The sequence below is a fragment of the Aplysia californica genome, unplaced genomic scaffold, assembly GCF_000002075.1.
Source record: "Aplysia californica isolate F4 #8 unplaced genomic scaffold, AplCal3.0 scaffold00153, whole genome shotgun sequence".
NCBI lineage: Eukaryota > Metazoa > Mollusca > Gastropoda > Aplysiida > Aplysiidae > Aplysia > Aplysia californica.
The window spans coordinates 161,597-178,003 of NW_004797423.1; the positions used below are offsets into that span (position 1 = coordinate 161,597).

At 39.7% G+C, this 16,407-nt stretch overlaps 1 protein-coding gene across 1 annotated transcript in view; it reads left to right on the forward strand.

Annotated features, from left to right (window-relative positions):
* Positions 1-16,407, forward strand: part of LOC101857329 (centlein) — a gene marked incomplete in the record, with an annotated part of 66,328 nt that overhangs the window by 40,927 nt on the left and 8,994 nt on the right. Inside the window, 17 exon segments of the mRNA XM_013081953.2 lie at positions 250-302; positions 992-1,075; positions 2,328-2,471; positions 3,166-3,227; positions 4,195-4,342; positions 5,216-5,331; positions 6,019-6,147; positions 7,066-7,166; positions 8,094-8,179; positions 9,174-9,262; positions 9,849-9,935; positions 11,108-11,297; positions 11,918-12,006; positions 12,345-12,462; positions 12,810-12,921; positions 13,198-13,565; positions 14,573-14,707. Coding sequence (XP_012937407.1) covers positions 250-302; positions 992-1,075; positions 2,328-2,471; positions 3,166-3,227; positions 4,195-4,342; positions 5,216-5,331; positions 6,019-6,147; positions 7,066-7,166; positions 8,094-8,179; positions 9,174-9,262; positions 9,849-9,935; positions 11,108-11,297; positions 11,918-12,006; positions 12,345-12,462; positions 12,810-12,921; positions 13,198-13,565; positions 14,573-14,707 — 2,111 coding nt within the window.

Genomic DNA, 16,407 nt, shown 5'->3' on the forward strand with positions numbered 1-16,407 from the left:
TTGTGTGTGTGTGTGTGTGTGTGTGTGTGATTGTGTGTGTGATTGTGTGTGTGTGTGTGTGTGTGTGATTGTGTCTGTGTGAGTGTATGTATTTGTGTGTGTGCGAATCTATTTTTCTTTTCACACTAAGAGTGAAAATTATTGGAAATCATATTTTTACCTTTTGCTCTGAATGTTTCAGAATGTTTAGTTTGATTGAACTGTTCATTGAGAAGTGTCTATTTTGTATCTGTTTTTCTGTCTGAACAGTGTTGAAGAACCAAGAGGACGCCTTCACCGTGGAAAGCTCTTCCCTCCAGCAGGTAATCACAGACGTCTACGGCAAGGGACACAACTTTGTGTGCTAGACTTCGAAAAGCTTGCATAAGTATCAGTATAAAGCTTTTAGTACAAGGTCACCATGCTGTGTTTCAATGATAATAGTAATAGTCCATCAATGTTTGACAATGACCAATGGATCTGCAGTGGAGAATCTTAAGTGAAACGGAAGAAATGAGGGTTAAGATGACTTATGGCTTCTGATACGGCCATTGAGACAAATGAAACTTTCAAATCGGTTAGTAATATGCACCATCATCGTGATCAGTATATGAGTCATGTAAAGCTTTTAAGGTTCATCTTACCTGTGCTTTCTTGATTTGAAAGTAATGAATGTATTGATGCTCTCTGTCCTTTTATCTTTGCATAGCCATAGAACCTGCGTCTACTGTTTGTTTACTTTCACCGGTCACATTGAACAAAAATCTGGCTCATTTTTATTTTGCAAATAGCACATAACTTGTCATGGCACATCTGTAGGCCATTGTCCTGACAAACCAATATTTTTATAAGATCCAGTAATAAACAAAGTTTCTTTATATGGGCCCTATATTAAATAATGCTCTTTGGGTCACTATAATAAATGATATTCAGTAACTGTAACCTACAAATTGCTCATTTTGAGACAGCTACGTGTGAGAGAGTTAATGATCTTATCTCTGACTGGTCACAGATGTTCACCGACGTCAACTCTAGATACGAGGCTGCCAAGAGGACGGAGGCTGACCTGAGACAGCAGGTCCTGGAGTTGAAGAAGGTAGACAACCCCTGCTTGGCAAAGATTTCCTTGCTAGTACTGAGTGAACAAGGCCTATCAAATTCATTAGATTGTGTCGGAGCCAGCCAGATTGGGCACAAAATGTCAATTGGTCACAATTCGAATGAATTCGATCAAATTCAACTGTGACCATCGAAATCAAATAAGTTTTTTTTTTTCAAGGCAGCAAGTCGAACTGGTTGTATTGTGCCAAAATGGTAGCTTTTGCCCCTCTGTGGAGTAAAATCTGGCGGGCCTGGAATCGGTTTGTTTGAATCTGATTAGCAGTGTGCACCAGGTGTAGGAGACTGTTCTCAAGGCATGTTCCCATTTATCTTCTGCTTGCCGATTTTCCTCACCTAGAAACTTGCATTCTTAATAGACTTTATAAAAATGTCTTTGCTCTTTTTCAGCATTTTTGCATCATTAATTCTTATTTTGCCTTGCTGTTAAAGATGTTATGCATAGCATATTTTGTGTAGTTAAGATTTCCACAGTCATATTTCTGTAGTAGGCTTCACTTGAACGGGAAAAAATGCCAAACTGAGCAAAATACAGGTCACACCTGGAAGTCAGTAGATAAAAAAATATGCTTTGACACTGACAGTATTAATCTTTATTCATTTTGCAGGCCGAAATTTTTCTTGGTCCTTCTTTACAATGACAGTGGTTTTACAAAGGTAAAGGTCAGGTGCACTCTCGCATACACACAGCAAGAAAGGACATGTATTATGTGCTGAAACATCCTTCCCCCTCCCCCTATTTCTCTCTCTCTCTCTCTCTCTCTCTCTCTCGCTCTCTCTCTCGCTCTCTCTCTCTCTCATTTGAAGCGCTGTGAGCTTAGTAACTCATCATTAATTTTAACCCTATGTTTTGTCCTGAATGTTAAATCTCTTTCGTTGACTTGTACTGAAAAAATAGTGCTAAGTAGCTTGAATGTAGAAAGGTCTTCCTCTTTCAGCCCTTCTCCTTATGAGCCTCTAACATCCAAGGATGAGAAGATACAGAATATGCTAGGTACCACATGTAGCTAGCCTGGTAAAGAGAGAAAAACTAAGGAAATGATAGCATGCTGCGGGAATGTCTGGGTTTGGAGGTACAGTGTTCACCTTTCATTCAGTAGGTCCTGCGTTTGAAACCTGACAGCGATGGAAACATTTTTCTTCTCTAAAAGTTTCTTCTTTCAACTCTTTTCCTGTCCTTTAGACGTGTTCTGTCGTCTGCTTTCATCTCCACTTTCTTTCATCTTTAGAGTTTGATGGACAAAGACGACATCATATCCTCCCTCCACACACAAGAGCCAGGAGAAAACGGGCGTGTCACTGACCAGTCTCTGTCTCCCGGCCGGGGCTCCAGGCACCAGGACTACACGGGCAGCTTTCTGGACATTGTCCAGGTGAGCAGGCAGTGTGTGTGATGTTTGTGACTTGTTGTTGTGTGTGTATGCGTGGTAGCCTATCCGTTCGAAATGTTTGGAGCCCCGAAGAGCATTGTTGTTGTTGTTCTTATTGTTGTTGTTGTTGTTGTGGGGTATGTGTGCGTGTGTGTGTGTGTGTGTGTGTGTGTGCCTGTGTGTATGTGATGACCTATCCTTCTGTATTGTTTGGAGCCTGGAGGAGTGTGCTCCTCGCAAGGGCCACCTCCCTGAATCTTATCCATAAAGATGCTACTGCAGGACGTTTTGTGTGTGTGTGTGTGTGTGTGGTCAGCAGGTCTCTAGTGTGGTTTGCTCCTTCTTTCCTATCAAACTTCTATCGTCCTAATCTCTCCTCCTCCTTTTTTGTTATCATTACTTTCTTGCAACACCTCAAATGTTCAGCTCGTATAAGACCGTATTGTGTTGCAAGTACTGTAAAACTCGTACCAATACTAAAAAAAACCCAAACTACTCTTGTAAAATCTCGGAAACGGATGCTGCGACCTTTAATGGAATTTGATTTTGTATTATAGTAGTGATCCATGCTTTTTTTCCTCTTAATGTTACTTTTATTTTTATTGTCGTTTTGTCCGTGATAAGCATTTATGCTCTCTTCCCATATTTTCGATGTGTAAAATAACCATTCTTTGTGGTGAATGTTTCTGATCTAAAGGAAGTCGATGCACTGAGTGCCACCAACAGCTCAAGGACCAACCAGCAAAAAGGTCGAGGGAGGTAAGATAACTGAGTTACTCATTACCTATGTACAGAATTTATGTCCCGGCCTTGAGTTTGATTCTCATGCAGGGAGAAATTTTTACCCAGTATCCTGGTCCCTTTGCTGAAATATTGTATCCCTCTCAGCTGAGGTTGGCACTGACAGGCAGGTTTGGTAACCCGCCTCCTAAATTGTGTTAAGGGTGTGTAAAAACACCAAGATTAAAATATTCTTTTACACTGGCTCAGCACAAGACTAGGTTAGTTTTGTTTACCATGCCAATTTCTGTAGAATCATTGATAAATTTATACCCTAGAACTACCTAGTTCTATTTCTTCTATACGTAATTTTGAATAATTTGATGTTTAAAATTTTGAGATTCACAATGTGTCTCGCGTTTTTAAATGCAATTCTTTTAATATCTTGATAACAAGCCCGAACGATCTTACGATTTTGAGAGAGCAGGTTAAATATTTGGTTTCTGACCTCATGGTATTAGTAACTCAAAACGGCCCAAAATGTCAGATAGAACTCTGTAATTCTAAGGTAGTGATGTGTCTATCTATGGATCGGAAAAGAAAAGTAAAGTAAAGTCTATCTATGATATATGTATCTATGATAATTGTATCTATGATATATGTCTATCTGTGAATGACAATGACAATGACAATCTTTATTCATCTCGCAGGGAGAAATTTGTCTTGGTCGTTAACAATGGCAGTAGACGTTACAAAAGTTAGACTTAAAGGTGCACTCACACAAACGCACAACAAGACAGGACATTAGGCCAAGTAAATACATGTCTCACGGGCTGGGACAACCCGCTCCGTAAAACATTCATTCTCTCTCTCTCTCTCTCTCTCTCTCTCTCTCTCTCTCTCTCTCTCTCTCTCATTTGTAGCATGTCTATCTATGTCTATCTATAATATATTATGTCAATCTATGATATATATCTATCTATGATATATGTCTGTTGTCCTGCAGGTCCCTCGGAAGAAATCTGGATTCCGGTGGTCTTATTTCTCCTTCCGTGGATGCCAACAGGTCAAGGTCACTCTCACCCCCAACCCGGGAGCGAACTTTTTCAGACAGCAGGAAAATAGAGGAGCTGGAGAAGGCATTACAGCTGAAGGTTTGTTGCTTTGTTTTGTTTTACCTCGGACAGCTGTTCCGACGTACTAAGCCCAAAATTGTGAAATAAAAAAAAAAAATAGCTGTGTCTTAACCTTCCTAGTGTTGACAATTTTATAGGATTATTTCTTCAGCTCCTTTTCTTTGTGGGTGGATGGCAGGTGCTCTTGTGTGGTTTGATCCTTCTTTCCCATCAAACATCTACGGCCTTTATCTTTCCTCCTTCTTTTCTTTGTATGTGACTCTCAAGTAACACCCTAATCTTCGGCACATATATGATGGTACAACTCTTACTAAAAGTAAACTATCTCCTTCTTTGTATTTCAATTTAATTCATTTAAAAAAAATGGAAATGAAAGTTGTATTTTCATATAGATCTATATTGTGTTCTTTTATACACTTGTGAGGCATCATGGTGAAACCAGGTGCTCACCAAATTCATGAAAACCAAGAAACTGGGCCTTCGTCAATTTTTTGAGAATTTTCTTTTCTTGGCTCAACACTTTTTATGTCTGTTTAAAAGTTCTTTTCTGTGTGGGTTTTTCTGAAAAACATTGATTCAAGGTGCAAAAAATATAAAATATTCTGTATTCAAGGACTCTCAAGCTATCAGAATCACCAAGCTTTAGCGGCCATTTTCTCGCTTATTTTACCTCTGAAACCAGGAACAACCCACCTCCTTCAATCGCAAATTTCTCGAATTTTGTTCAAGTAATGTGGGTGGGTTTTTTTCATCGAAAGATAGACAAATGAACAAACTTTAAGAAGATGTCAATAACTCCATATGCCTCAAAATTGACAAGCGCCTGATTCCACCGCCTCATGACACATTTTCTTCTCCTCTGTGTTCTGAACCTCTGTTTGTGCCGTACAGTCGAGCCAGGTGGAGGAGCTGAAGCGAGCACACGACAGTCGTCTACAGCGGCTCCAGAACCTCCAGGCGAGCTACAGGCTGGCCCGGGAGGAGATCAAAACTTACGAATTTGGAAAGTAAGTGTGGTAGCGTGGTAGCAGAGATTGGAGTTTTGTCTTTTTGTGCTTTTGTGTATGCCTGTCTGAAAGGTAGTGTGGTGGCTTGGAAGGACGGTAGGATCAGGATAATTTTTTTGGGTCCCTTTAAGGCTTTTTGTTTGCCTCTAGGCATATCACTCATTCATGTTTCTGTCTTTCTGTTATTCTATTTTGCTTTGTGTGTGTGTGTGTATGTGTGTGTGTGTGTGTGTATGTGTGTGTGTGTATGTGTGTGTACGTGCACCCACACATAGCAGGGCCCCCTTGCTTTCAGGCAGCCATGTTCAAATTTTTAAGGTGCTCTATATGTTTTTATACTGACAAGTGTATTTTCTGTTTTGGTGTGAATTCATTTTGAATTTTGCTCGGACAGCGGGTGAAGCTTACTCTTATAGACTTTAGGACCACTAAGGGATCTTTCACGTGTGCTACTTGCTCATGGGACCTCCGAGATTTTTTGCCTTTTTACAAGGATAGGTATTTGATCTGACCTTCCATAAGATTAGGGTTGTGGCTGGAAGACAGCAGTAAGAAGGAGCCAGGAGAAGCACTACATGAGTCAGGAGGATTATTATTATGAATTTATTGCCAAACCCTAATAGTGAAAAAAGAAATTCTGAATGAATCATTTAGTGTTCTTTTTCTTTCACATTCTCTCTTTTTCAGCAAACCTAAGGGGAAAAAACCTAAGCCTAAACGGGCGGACCCGAGATCCTTACAGAAGGAGAACAGTGACCAAGTGTGGAATGAGCTGTCGTTTTTCAAGACTGAGAACAGATCACTCCATGTAGACAAGTGAGTTGTTGCCGTTTTCATTGAGATGAAGGCTAGACCAAGTGTTTGTCAACGCTCTATAGCCAACGCCCACTTTTGGGTACCTTACACTTACCTGTATTTCTGAGATGGGCATGAAATGATACCTGTCACTACCCAGGTGGTCTGCACTACCCTCCAAAATTACCAAATCGTTCACTTTTTTATCTCCTTATGTTGTAAGACATCGTATAAGACGCAGAGAATTCAAAAGAAGATCTTGTTCTCGTTTAATGGACTTGTCATCATTCCAAGATATTGACAACACATTCTGTGGAACATTACAGTAACTGCAGTAAACAAGTACTTATATGGCATTGGACAGAAGGGCGAGGGCCCAGCTGTTGCTGAATCGATAACAACCACAACAACAAACAACGTTATAATTTCTGTGTGCTTCAAATAAGATAGTTTTTTTGTCTCTGATTGTGATATCTTTATTGCAGATAATTCTAGAATCTTGACCATCTTTGTGTATAGACAGGGAGCAGCTGGGGGGGCATCAATAAAGTTTGATTTAGGCTACTGGACTCGTAATCGTGAGGTTGCGGGCTAGGGGGTTCGAGCCGCGGGCTCGACGTTGTGTCCCTGGGAAAGGCACTTTACACGAATTTTCCTCACTTCATACAAGTGGAAATGGGTACCCGGCCATAGACAGCGGAAGATCTTGTCAGTAGTCAGTATGTTAGTGTTTTAGCGCTTATAAATGGCTGCTTGCACTGTATGCTTCCTAGGAAGTTGAGTTTATTTCAGAATGCTGTCAGGTCTGCTGGGGTAATAGTGTAGATTTTGAAGCGCATAGAGCTTACTTTTGAGTGGGGATTTGCGCTATATAAATGCTATCTATTATAATTATTTACTATTATTACATTACATTTGTTGTTGTTGTTGTCCCTCTAGGATGTGCCTCCAGGAAGAGGTGGACCTGCTGAGGGTACAGACGAGCCAGGACGCGGCTCAGATACACGAGCTCAGAGTGTCGGTGGAGGCTCAGAGAGACGGTCAGTACTCTCGCTCATTATCATCGCTCTCTCTCTCATGCTTTCATGTCACTAAAGAATGACAAATTTACAAAACTGATACTCGAAATTTGTTTACTAATCTTAGAGGAACAACAAATATTTTAAAATAAATAGAAATTATTTTGTTATTCTCCTGCTGTGTTCAACTACTCATTCAGGCTGTTGATTGTTTATTTTAAAAAATACAACTGATCTAATCTTCTCAATCTCTATCATTATCAGTCCAGAACATGGACAGTTTTTCTGAACATAAGCTTCTCTTACCTATCCGTTGTTGCCATAGACCTGGAAGTACTTCATCGTATTTAGCTCAGCCACATTTGGGCCACAGAAACACTATACTTTAGAATTACAAAGTTCTGTCGTACCTTTTTGAACGTTTTGAATTACTAAGACCATGAGGTCAGGTACCAAATGTTCTATCTGCTCTTATCAAAATCGTGAGATTATTCGGAGTCATTTTCAAGATATTCAAAGAGTTGCACTTGGAAAAGCTTGGCATATTGTGAAACTAAAATTTTTTAAAGTCAAATTTTTTCTCAAGACTAGGTACTGAGCAGATAGAACTTTGCATTTCTAGAGTAGCGAAGTAGGAGCAGCAAAATATTGTCCTGCAGGCTGCAGATCTGAGGCCCTGCTCTTGGTTTCTGCTGTATGAATTTGTCTCTTGATTGGTAATGTGATGAATATTATTTAAAGTATTGAAGATCATGCACGTAGCTGAGGACTAAGTAGACAGTTTAGGTTACCCTGTGTGAGACAATGTTTTTCTCCACGAAGTATGAGTTACCCTGTATGAACTGTGAGGTTTTCCCCATGAAGTATGAGTTGCTCTGTATGGGACGTAAGGTTTTTCTCCTTGAACTATGAGTTTCCAAGTATGAGATGTGAGTTTTTTCTCCACAGAGTATGAGTTCCAGCTGCGACGAGTCCGGCGTGAACAGAGAGGAGCGGTGGATGCTGAGAACCAGGTGCCTGTTCTTAAGTCTCAGGTGAGAGATCTACACAGGGGATGAATACAGAGAAATAGTTATAGAGGGAGAGGCATTCAGGCAGGTAATAGACAAGTTGAGAGATAGAGATATGCAGAGAGAGAGGGATTGGGAAGATAAAGAGAAAGAGAGATCGAGTGGGAGGGAGGGAGTGAAAGAACCACTCTTGGAACAATGTGTTTTGTACTATTGTAAAACGCATTGAAAGCTTTTTTAGTGGAAATTGGCTGTATAGATTTAATTTATTGATTTATTATTTAAAAGAGAGAAGGAAGGGAAGATATAATTAAAGGAAAGGGAAACACAGAAGACCCATTATTCTTTCATACAGGAAAGAGAGGCAGCAGGAAAAATATAAGACCTGTATCATAAAAATATGTTCATAACCACAGATAGGGGAGAAAGGAAGGACAAAAGGATAGAAGGAAAGTAGAAAATCGCTCTTGACAGAGGGTTATGTGTTTCGTTGTTGTAAGTTTATCACCCAGTAGATAGGCCCTGTCAAAGGCAGAGTGCTAAGCCAAGAGAGCGATAGATGTCAGAGATAGAAATGTGAGTATTCCAAAGAAATAAATATAGCGCTCACCTGGTTTTCATTTGTCTTTATGTATTTCAGATCTTTGGAAAGAATGTATGGTCACTGTTATTGTCTCCATATCTCTTGTGTTGGGTTTAAATTCGGAGCTTTCATCATTAGCCTTCTTTTCTTTTAGCAATATGGTCTCATGGCAAAACATTCAGAAATTAGATTCATTTGTAGAGAGGAAACAGGATTTTTCAGTGGAATTTTTTTTTTCAATTGAAGCCTTTGGCAGAGGACTTGAATGTTGTAAAAATTGTTTTTATAAATTTTTAAATTAAATTTAAAAAAAATCAGAACACAATGTACTGTTTATATGTTACTATTGTATTGTAAACCTCTCTCAGCCTGTGTACTTTAATCAGGGTTGAACGCTATATAAATACAATATATTATTATAATTTCTGTTTTCAGGTTCACAACAAAACTGTTCACATAGAAAAACTGGAGAGAGACATGGACAGTGTCATATCCCAGAGAGAGGATTTAGTACAGGAAAAGAGGTAAAAACCACCATTTTGTTAAAACTACATGTATGGCTTTTCAAACAGCTTTTTTAAAATAATGAACAACTATTAAAATGGTGAAGAAAAAAGAACCCAACAATTTTTGACCTGTCTCTTTAGGGAAATTGTGTGACAATACCAAGTGCAAATTTTTCTTGAAATAAAATTCTCAGGTTTGCTATGATTTGGTTATTGAAATTATGAGAGCTGTGGTTATTCTACAATTGTCCAAGACGGCCACCCAGCGGCGAGGAGAAAAGCAGTTTTAGAAAGGTGGGTGTCTTAGATAGTGTCATTATAATACAGAAAAAAGCGGAAAGGGGGAGAGTGGAAAGTAGGCCCTTTGCACAAGTGATTGTCTTGGATAGATGGTTGTTAGAGTAGATTTGATTGTATATTCCTACTACATTATATGACTAGCTGACTCAGACCTGCTCACAGAGAAGTTTCATTGTCTCTCTTTTCCGTTTTCTTCTGTGTGTAGCAAACCGATGTCTCAGCTACATGAATAGCTAACTCAGTCCAGCTCGAAGAGATGTTTCATTGTCTATCTCTCGTCTTCTCCGTTTTCTTCTTTTTGTAGCAAACTGATGTCCCAGCTGGTGGCCACGCAGCAAGAGGCGTCGCAGCACAGGATGGAGTTGGCTGATGTCAAGCACCAACTGCAGAGGTGAAGTCGTTGAGCTTTAGAGATTATTTATTTTCAAAACTCTCAAAAGAACTCTATGTAGGTCTTTTGAATCATTATCATCCTCATGTGTTTATTTTGAATCATTATCGTCCTCATGTTTATTTTGAATCATTATCATCCTCATGTGTTTATTTTGAATCATTATCGTCCTCATGTTTATTTTGAATCATTATCATCCTCATGTGTTTATTTTGAATCATTATCATCCTCATGTGTTTATTTTGAATCATTATCGTCCTCATGTTTATTTTGAATCATTATCATCCTCATGTGTTTATTTTGAATCATTATCATCCTCATGTGTTTATTTTGAAGCATTATCGTCCTCATATTTATTTTGAATCATTATCATCCTTATGAGATATAGGGCAATAAAAGGCAAAAACCAATGTTTAAAAACAAAAATTGAGTTCCATTAAAACATTGTTCAGAATGTAGCGCTGATGTGAAGCTCCGACTGCAGAGGTGAAGGCTGTTAAGCTTCTGGAGGTCATTGGGTGGAGTTCACAGAGGGGAAGAATAAACAGGAGGAACAAATTTGCAGATGGACTGGGAAAGAGGAAAAGGGGGTGGGGGGGGGGGGGGGTGGAGAGAGACAGAGAGAGATGGTCATGTGGAGACATCAACTTGCTGAGAAAAATTCAACTCACTTGTAAATATAAGCCATAAAACTGTTCAAACAACTATTTTACAGAGATTTTGTGGAGAAGGTAGAAGAGTGATCACTGGTAAATGTATTCTTAAACAGTTGAAAATCATCTTGAATAGATGTCAATATATTTGAGTTTGAAGGAGGTGGTGGTGAATATATTTGAGTTTGAAGGAGGTGGGATTCACTTTGTGTCAGAAGTAAAATTGGCAAGGAAATGGCCACCAAAGTTTGGGGACTTGCAAAGCTTGAGTGTCCTTGGAAACTGCAAATTTACATTTCTTGTATCTTTGATCACCTTTTTCAATAAAGTCTACCCAGAAATGTGCTTTTAGTAGACATTAAAGATGCTGAAACAAGAAAAAGTATATGGATTATAGATAAAAATTGCCCAACAGGTGGAAAAATGTCCAAGTTTCTTCAATTTCATTATCTTGACGAGCACTTGGTTTTGTTATGATGTCACACAATTGTTCATAAGTGGTTGTTGATTTCTCCTCAGCGCTCGGCATGAGATGGAGGAAATGAAGCAAAGGTCGCCTGTGGCCACAATGTCTGCGGAGGAGGAGGAGGAGGGGGCGCAACTGGAGTCAGGGCAGAGCAACTCGGAGGTGGTCAACGCTGTGGCCTCCAGACTGATGGACAGAGACAGGGTCAAGAAAAAAAGGAGGCGGGGATCTTTGGAGAAAAAGGTTAATAATAATAATGATAATACAATACTGACGCCACATATGATTCAGGCTTGCCGACTGTTTCGAACTTCCCGAGACTGTCTTTGATTCGGCGATAAAAAATTTGAGAGCCTGTCACTTACGCTACACCAAAACCAGTCCCACTTAATGTCATTTTGTTCCTTTTAAGGTAATCTCATGTTCTATCATTAAGTGTCCCTGATTGGGTTGTGTGAAAGTTAACAAGCCTGTGAATGTCTCTTCAAAGCGAATAAAATGAACAATTCTGTCATTCTTATCTAGGCCATAGATGAGCGTTGGTGATCTGGTTTTGAATTGTTTTACCATAATCTACTTCTTTTCACCCATAATTTGTCCTGTACCATTGAGTCCACCCCCCCCCCCCAAGCCTAATTCATGAGCTAAATGATTTAACTGATTGTTGGACCTCAAACTGAAGTTAATTGTTGTTTTTAGGTAACTGAATGTATTCTGTAAAAATTTACATTAGAGAGGATGAGCTTGGATTAGATTGGTGTTTGTATTTTACTTCATATCCTTACCTCTTTTCACTTGATAGTACTGTTTTGATGCCTGAAGGGGTCTTTTAAAAGTGAATATTTATAATTTTTCCCTTACAGTACCAGTCTGCCTTGAACAAAGGCATGGAGAAGATAGCGTCGCTTTTCACCGAAGAAGGTTGGGAAGAGGTGCCGAATTCTTCAGATGAGTACGTATTGACTGTTTGAAAATATATTGCTTTTTACTGTTTACTGTTTGTCTGCTAGACTTATAATCAAAATTATCATGGCAGTGGTTGTCTTGATTTTTGTGTATACATCTTCAGCAGCTGCAAGGTAGTAATACTTTGGCAGACTTGTATTATATTTTAGAGTTAGTTTTCAGTTAACTCGTACAAGTTATAAACCTATTCCCTGCTTTGTGGCAGCAAGTTCAGTTTGAAATATGTAAATGTTAGTATTTTCAGCATAAAATGACAGGATTCAAGTTGAAATGGAAATGCCCTGTGACTCATTGTTATATGTATTTTTTTTGTTCACTTCACAGGGAATTTGAATCAGAGGCGACCAGTCTTGGAGACACCATAGTCACCCATTCCCAGGGCAAGCCTAGTAAATCTATTAGTAGATTTGCTGTTGATAAAAATGGAAAGAAGATAATTAAGGCAAGTAGAGAACTGTCGTTTTGCTTGGTAATGTGCGGTTCATCCCCCTTGTGATAAAACTGGCTAACCTGAGCGGAGTAAATTTTTCAGAAACAACAAACATATTTAGGTTCCATCTCGCAGCAACCTTCGGGGTGGCGGGTTGTTCGGCTTTACTTCCAACTTTTTAGGAGCATTTTCAGTCGAAATTCAGACCTGTATTGGAAATAGCAAATGAAATGGATAATTTTATATCAATTCATCCAACAAAAACAATTTATATCTCAAATGAAGTGTAATGAATCACACTTTCTTTCTGTCTGTTCCGTGTTTTGTCTTAATGTTTTTGTGTTTTTCCTTCTGTTTAGCCGCGGAGAGTTCCAACCAGCCGCCCGCCCAACCGCAAGAAAGCCCAGAGTGATGAGAGTCCCAGTGCAAAGTGCCAGTCTCCGCCTCGGGCCAGGTCAACACATGACCATGGTAATAATAATGATAATAATGATAATAATAATAATAGTAAAAATAATAATGATGATAATAATAATAATTATAATAAAAATTATTATTATAATAATATATTATTGATAAAAATGTAGTCACCCTCTGCCGCAACTTGAAGAATATATGAGGAATGACCGATCAAATAGGAGCAAATTTCAAAATCAAAAGCAGTGTGGATGAAATCAGTGGACATTATTATTCTAATTTCTTTGATTAATGTCAGTTGATGTGACTCATTTATTGTAACCCTTTCAGTCCAGCTCCGAGAGTTTGCCACATCTCCCATCGCATTTCTGAGCGCTTCGTCCTCCTGTTCACCGCGAGCACAACCACCAGCCACATTTCAGACGTCCGCGACCAGCACCACCACCACCGCGCGGGCCGAACCGTTACGCACAAACACGACTACAGCAAGACCTCTCCGACGCACCACGGCCGACAGCAGGCAACTGGCCAGTCTACGCCAGAGGGTGTCGCATCTCCAGCAGCAGGTCTCCATCCTGAAAAAGGCGAAGATGCTGGCGGTCCACAGTGAGGAGATGCTGAAGGAGAGCTTGACCAAAGCCCAGGGAGAGCTGACCTCTGTCTCCACGCGTCTCAAGGTCTCCAAACAGCATGCTCAGGTAACTGCACAGTGCCTTTTGGGAAATTACTCCTTGAAATAATGATTGATAATATTGATATTGATGATAATAATAATAATAATAATAATAGATAGCATTTGTATAGCGCATATCCCCGCTCAACAGCAGGCTCTATGCGCTTTACACTATATTATTACCCCAGCAGACCATAGAACACTCCGAAACATTCTCAGCTTCCCGAGAAGCATACAGTGCAAGCAGCCGATTAAGCGCTCAAACACTAACAAACTGACAAGATCTTTCGCTGTCTATAGCCGGGTACCCATTCCCACCTGGGTGAAGTGAAGAAAATTCGTGTAAAGTGCCTTTCCCAAGGACACAACGTCGGGCCCCTGACGGGATTCGAACCCACGACCTTACGGTTGCGAGTCCGAGAGCCTAACCACTAGGCCACCGACACCGCAATAATAATAATAACAACAATAATAAAACAATAAAAATGAAAATAGCACAATAACAATAATGATATTCACAACAACAATAATAGTAGTAACAATTTTAATGAAAATAGGCTAATAATAGTAATAATAATAATAATAATAATAATAATAATAATAAAAATGATGATAATGATGACAATATTATGTGTCTGTCAATGTATGAACAGTGCATCTGCAGTGGAGAAAATTTCTGAAAAGAAAAGAAAGAAATAAGGGTTGAGATGATTTGTATCTTCTACTATGGCCAATCAGACCAAGTCTGACTGCGAAGAGCTTGCCACATTTTGAGCTTTCAGAAGCTTCATTTCCATTTGTGGTTTTTCACAGCTTGTGAGCTTCTCTAAATTCCCAAATGGGGAGAAAATTTATATCAAGCATCTTGCTCTTTCTGCTCGGATGTTGCACCCCACTCATCCTGGGTTGGCCCTGATATGCAGGGTCAGAAACCCACCTCCTAAATGATCTGAATCGTTTCAATGGGGGCATTAAAAAACACTTGCATTAAAAAAAAAAAACCCCCGGTTGTTTATTGTTTTCATTTTTCAGAAACTTCAACTTGATTTGGAAAAGCTTCAGAAGGAAAAGCAAGATTTGGAGACAGGTGCTCGGAACAAACACGATGGGAGATTGGAAACAGGAGCAGACTTCCCAGAAATGAAAGTTCTGGAAGCCAAGTTGAAGGTACAGTAGAAATTGTCCCAGACAGCCATCAGTGATTGTCTTGGACAATGTCATTATAATGTCAGGAAAAACACAAGCAGAAAAGTGGGAACTTATAGTTTATACAGGTGGTCGTTAGAGTAGATGCAACCGCATGTTTAATTTGTGGCAATTTTTAAATTGTTAAAATGTACACGAAAGATCCTTTGTTAACTTTTCGTTTCTGTTCTTTATTACGGTATTTTAAAATTAGCATCTGCCTTTGCAGGGAAAACTTTGTTACTCATCATCGTCACTGCTTTTCTCACCTTGGGTCAGGGTATAGGCAACGAACAAACACTTTCCTCCTTTCCCTATCCTGGGCTAGCCGCTTGATGTTATTCCCTATTCCCACTTTCCTGGACATGGATTTCTGTGACACTTCTCCAGGTTCCACGTTGTCTTCCCCATGATCTTTTACCTTGAGGGATCCAATCTAATACTTTCCTTGTTATGCAGCTACCTGACTTCAAGAGAGTATGTCCAATTCATCGCCACCGCCATCTTTCCACCTATCTCTGACTTGGCTCTGTCTTCTTCTCCTTAACACTTCCTCCATGGTGACCCTGTCTGTTCATCTGATCCTCAGTAACTTCTTCAGTCACTTGTTCATGAAAACCTGGATCCTCTTTATTCAAGTTTGAGATGCATTCCATATCTCACACCCATACAACAAGACTGACTTCTCATTTGAGTTGAAAATCCTCAGCTTCTTTCAAAGTGAGATATCCCTGGTCCTCCAAATCCTGTTCAAAGATTTGAAAGCAGCCTTGCCTTTCCGTTGCGTGACTTTATTTCAGCACCTGTTCCTCCCTCTTTGTCAATTATACTCCCAAGATAGCAAAAGGATTCGATGTCTTTAAGTGCATTTCCATCTGTTGTAACTTGCTCCTTTCATTGTGCATCTATCCTTAGGACCTTTGACTTTCTGGGGTGGATCCTCAATCCAACAGACTTTGTTACACATGCTCTATGCAATTTTGTTTATGAGCCTATTTCATTCCATGTTGTCTGCATGTATTGTGAATACATTTCTGGATTTAACTCAACTGTAATACAGTCTTTTATTTTTAGAAATCTCAGATTGCATTAGCTGGCCTGTTGGATAGACCTCCATCTTCCTGTTTTATTCGTAATGTTTGTTCCATTTATGGGCGTTTCACTGATTAGAGAACTGGCTTTTGTGATGTAGTGGTTAGGCGCTTCGCCATCGCACGCAGGAGACCCGAGTCCAATTCCTGAGCAGGGAGACTTTTTACAGAGTATTTCGGTTTTCCATCCGCAATGTTATATCCTTCTCAACCCTGGTTGGCCTTAACAGGCAGGGTCAAAGCCTGCCTCTAAACGACCCAAATTGTGTCGATGAGTCATGAAAATGCCTATATTAAATTTAAAAAAGAAAACAAACAGATTAGAGATAACATTGCAGTACAGTAGAACATGACTATAGCAGCATCCGCTGCAGCGGGACCATCCCTACAGCGGGGACCTTACCGGAATCCACTTTTTTGTCTATGTAAACTCAATTACCTGTGCTTTGATATAATAGGGCCAGGAAAATCCCAAACTTCGATACAGCGGGAGATTGAACGAGGTCTAGTAGCTGTGTTGGGTGTGCTGTAGGCGGGCTCCAATCAGGCAGTCAGGGGTGCGGCGTTGTGATTGCCCAGTCCAGTGATGAG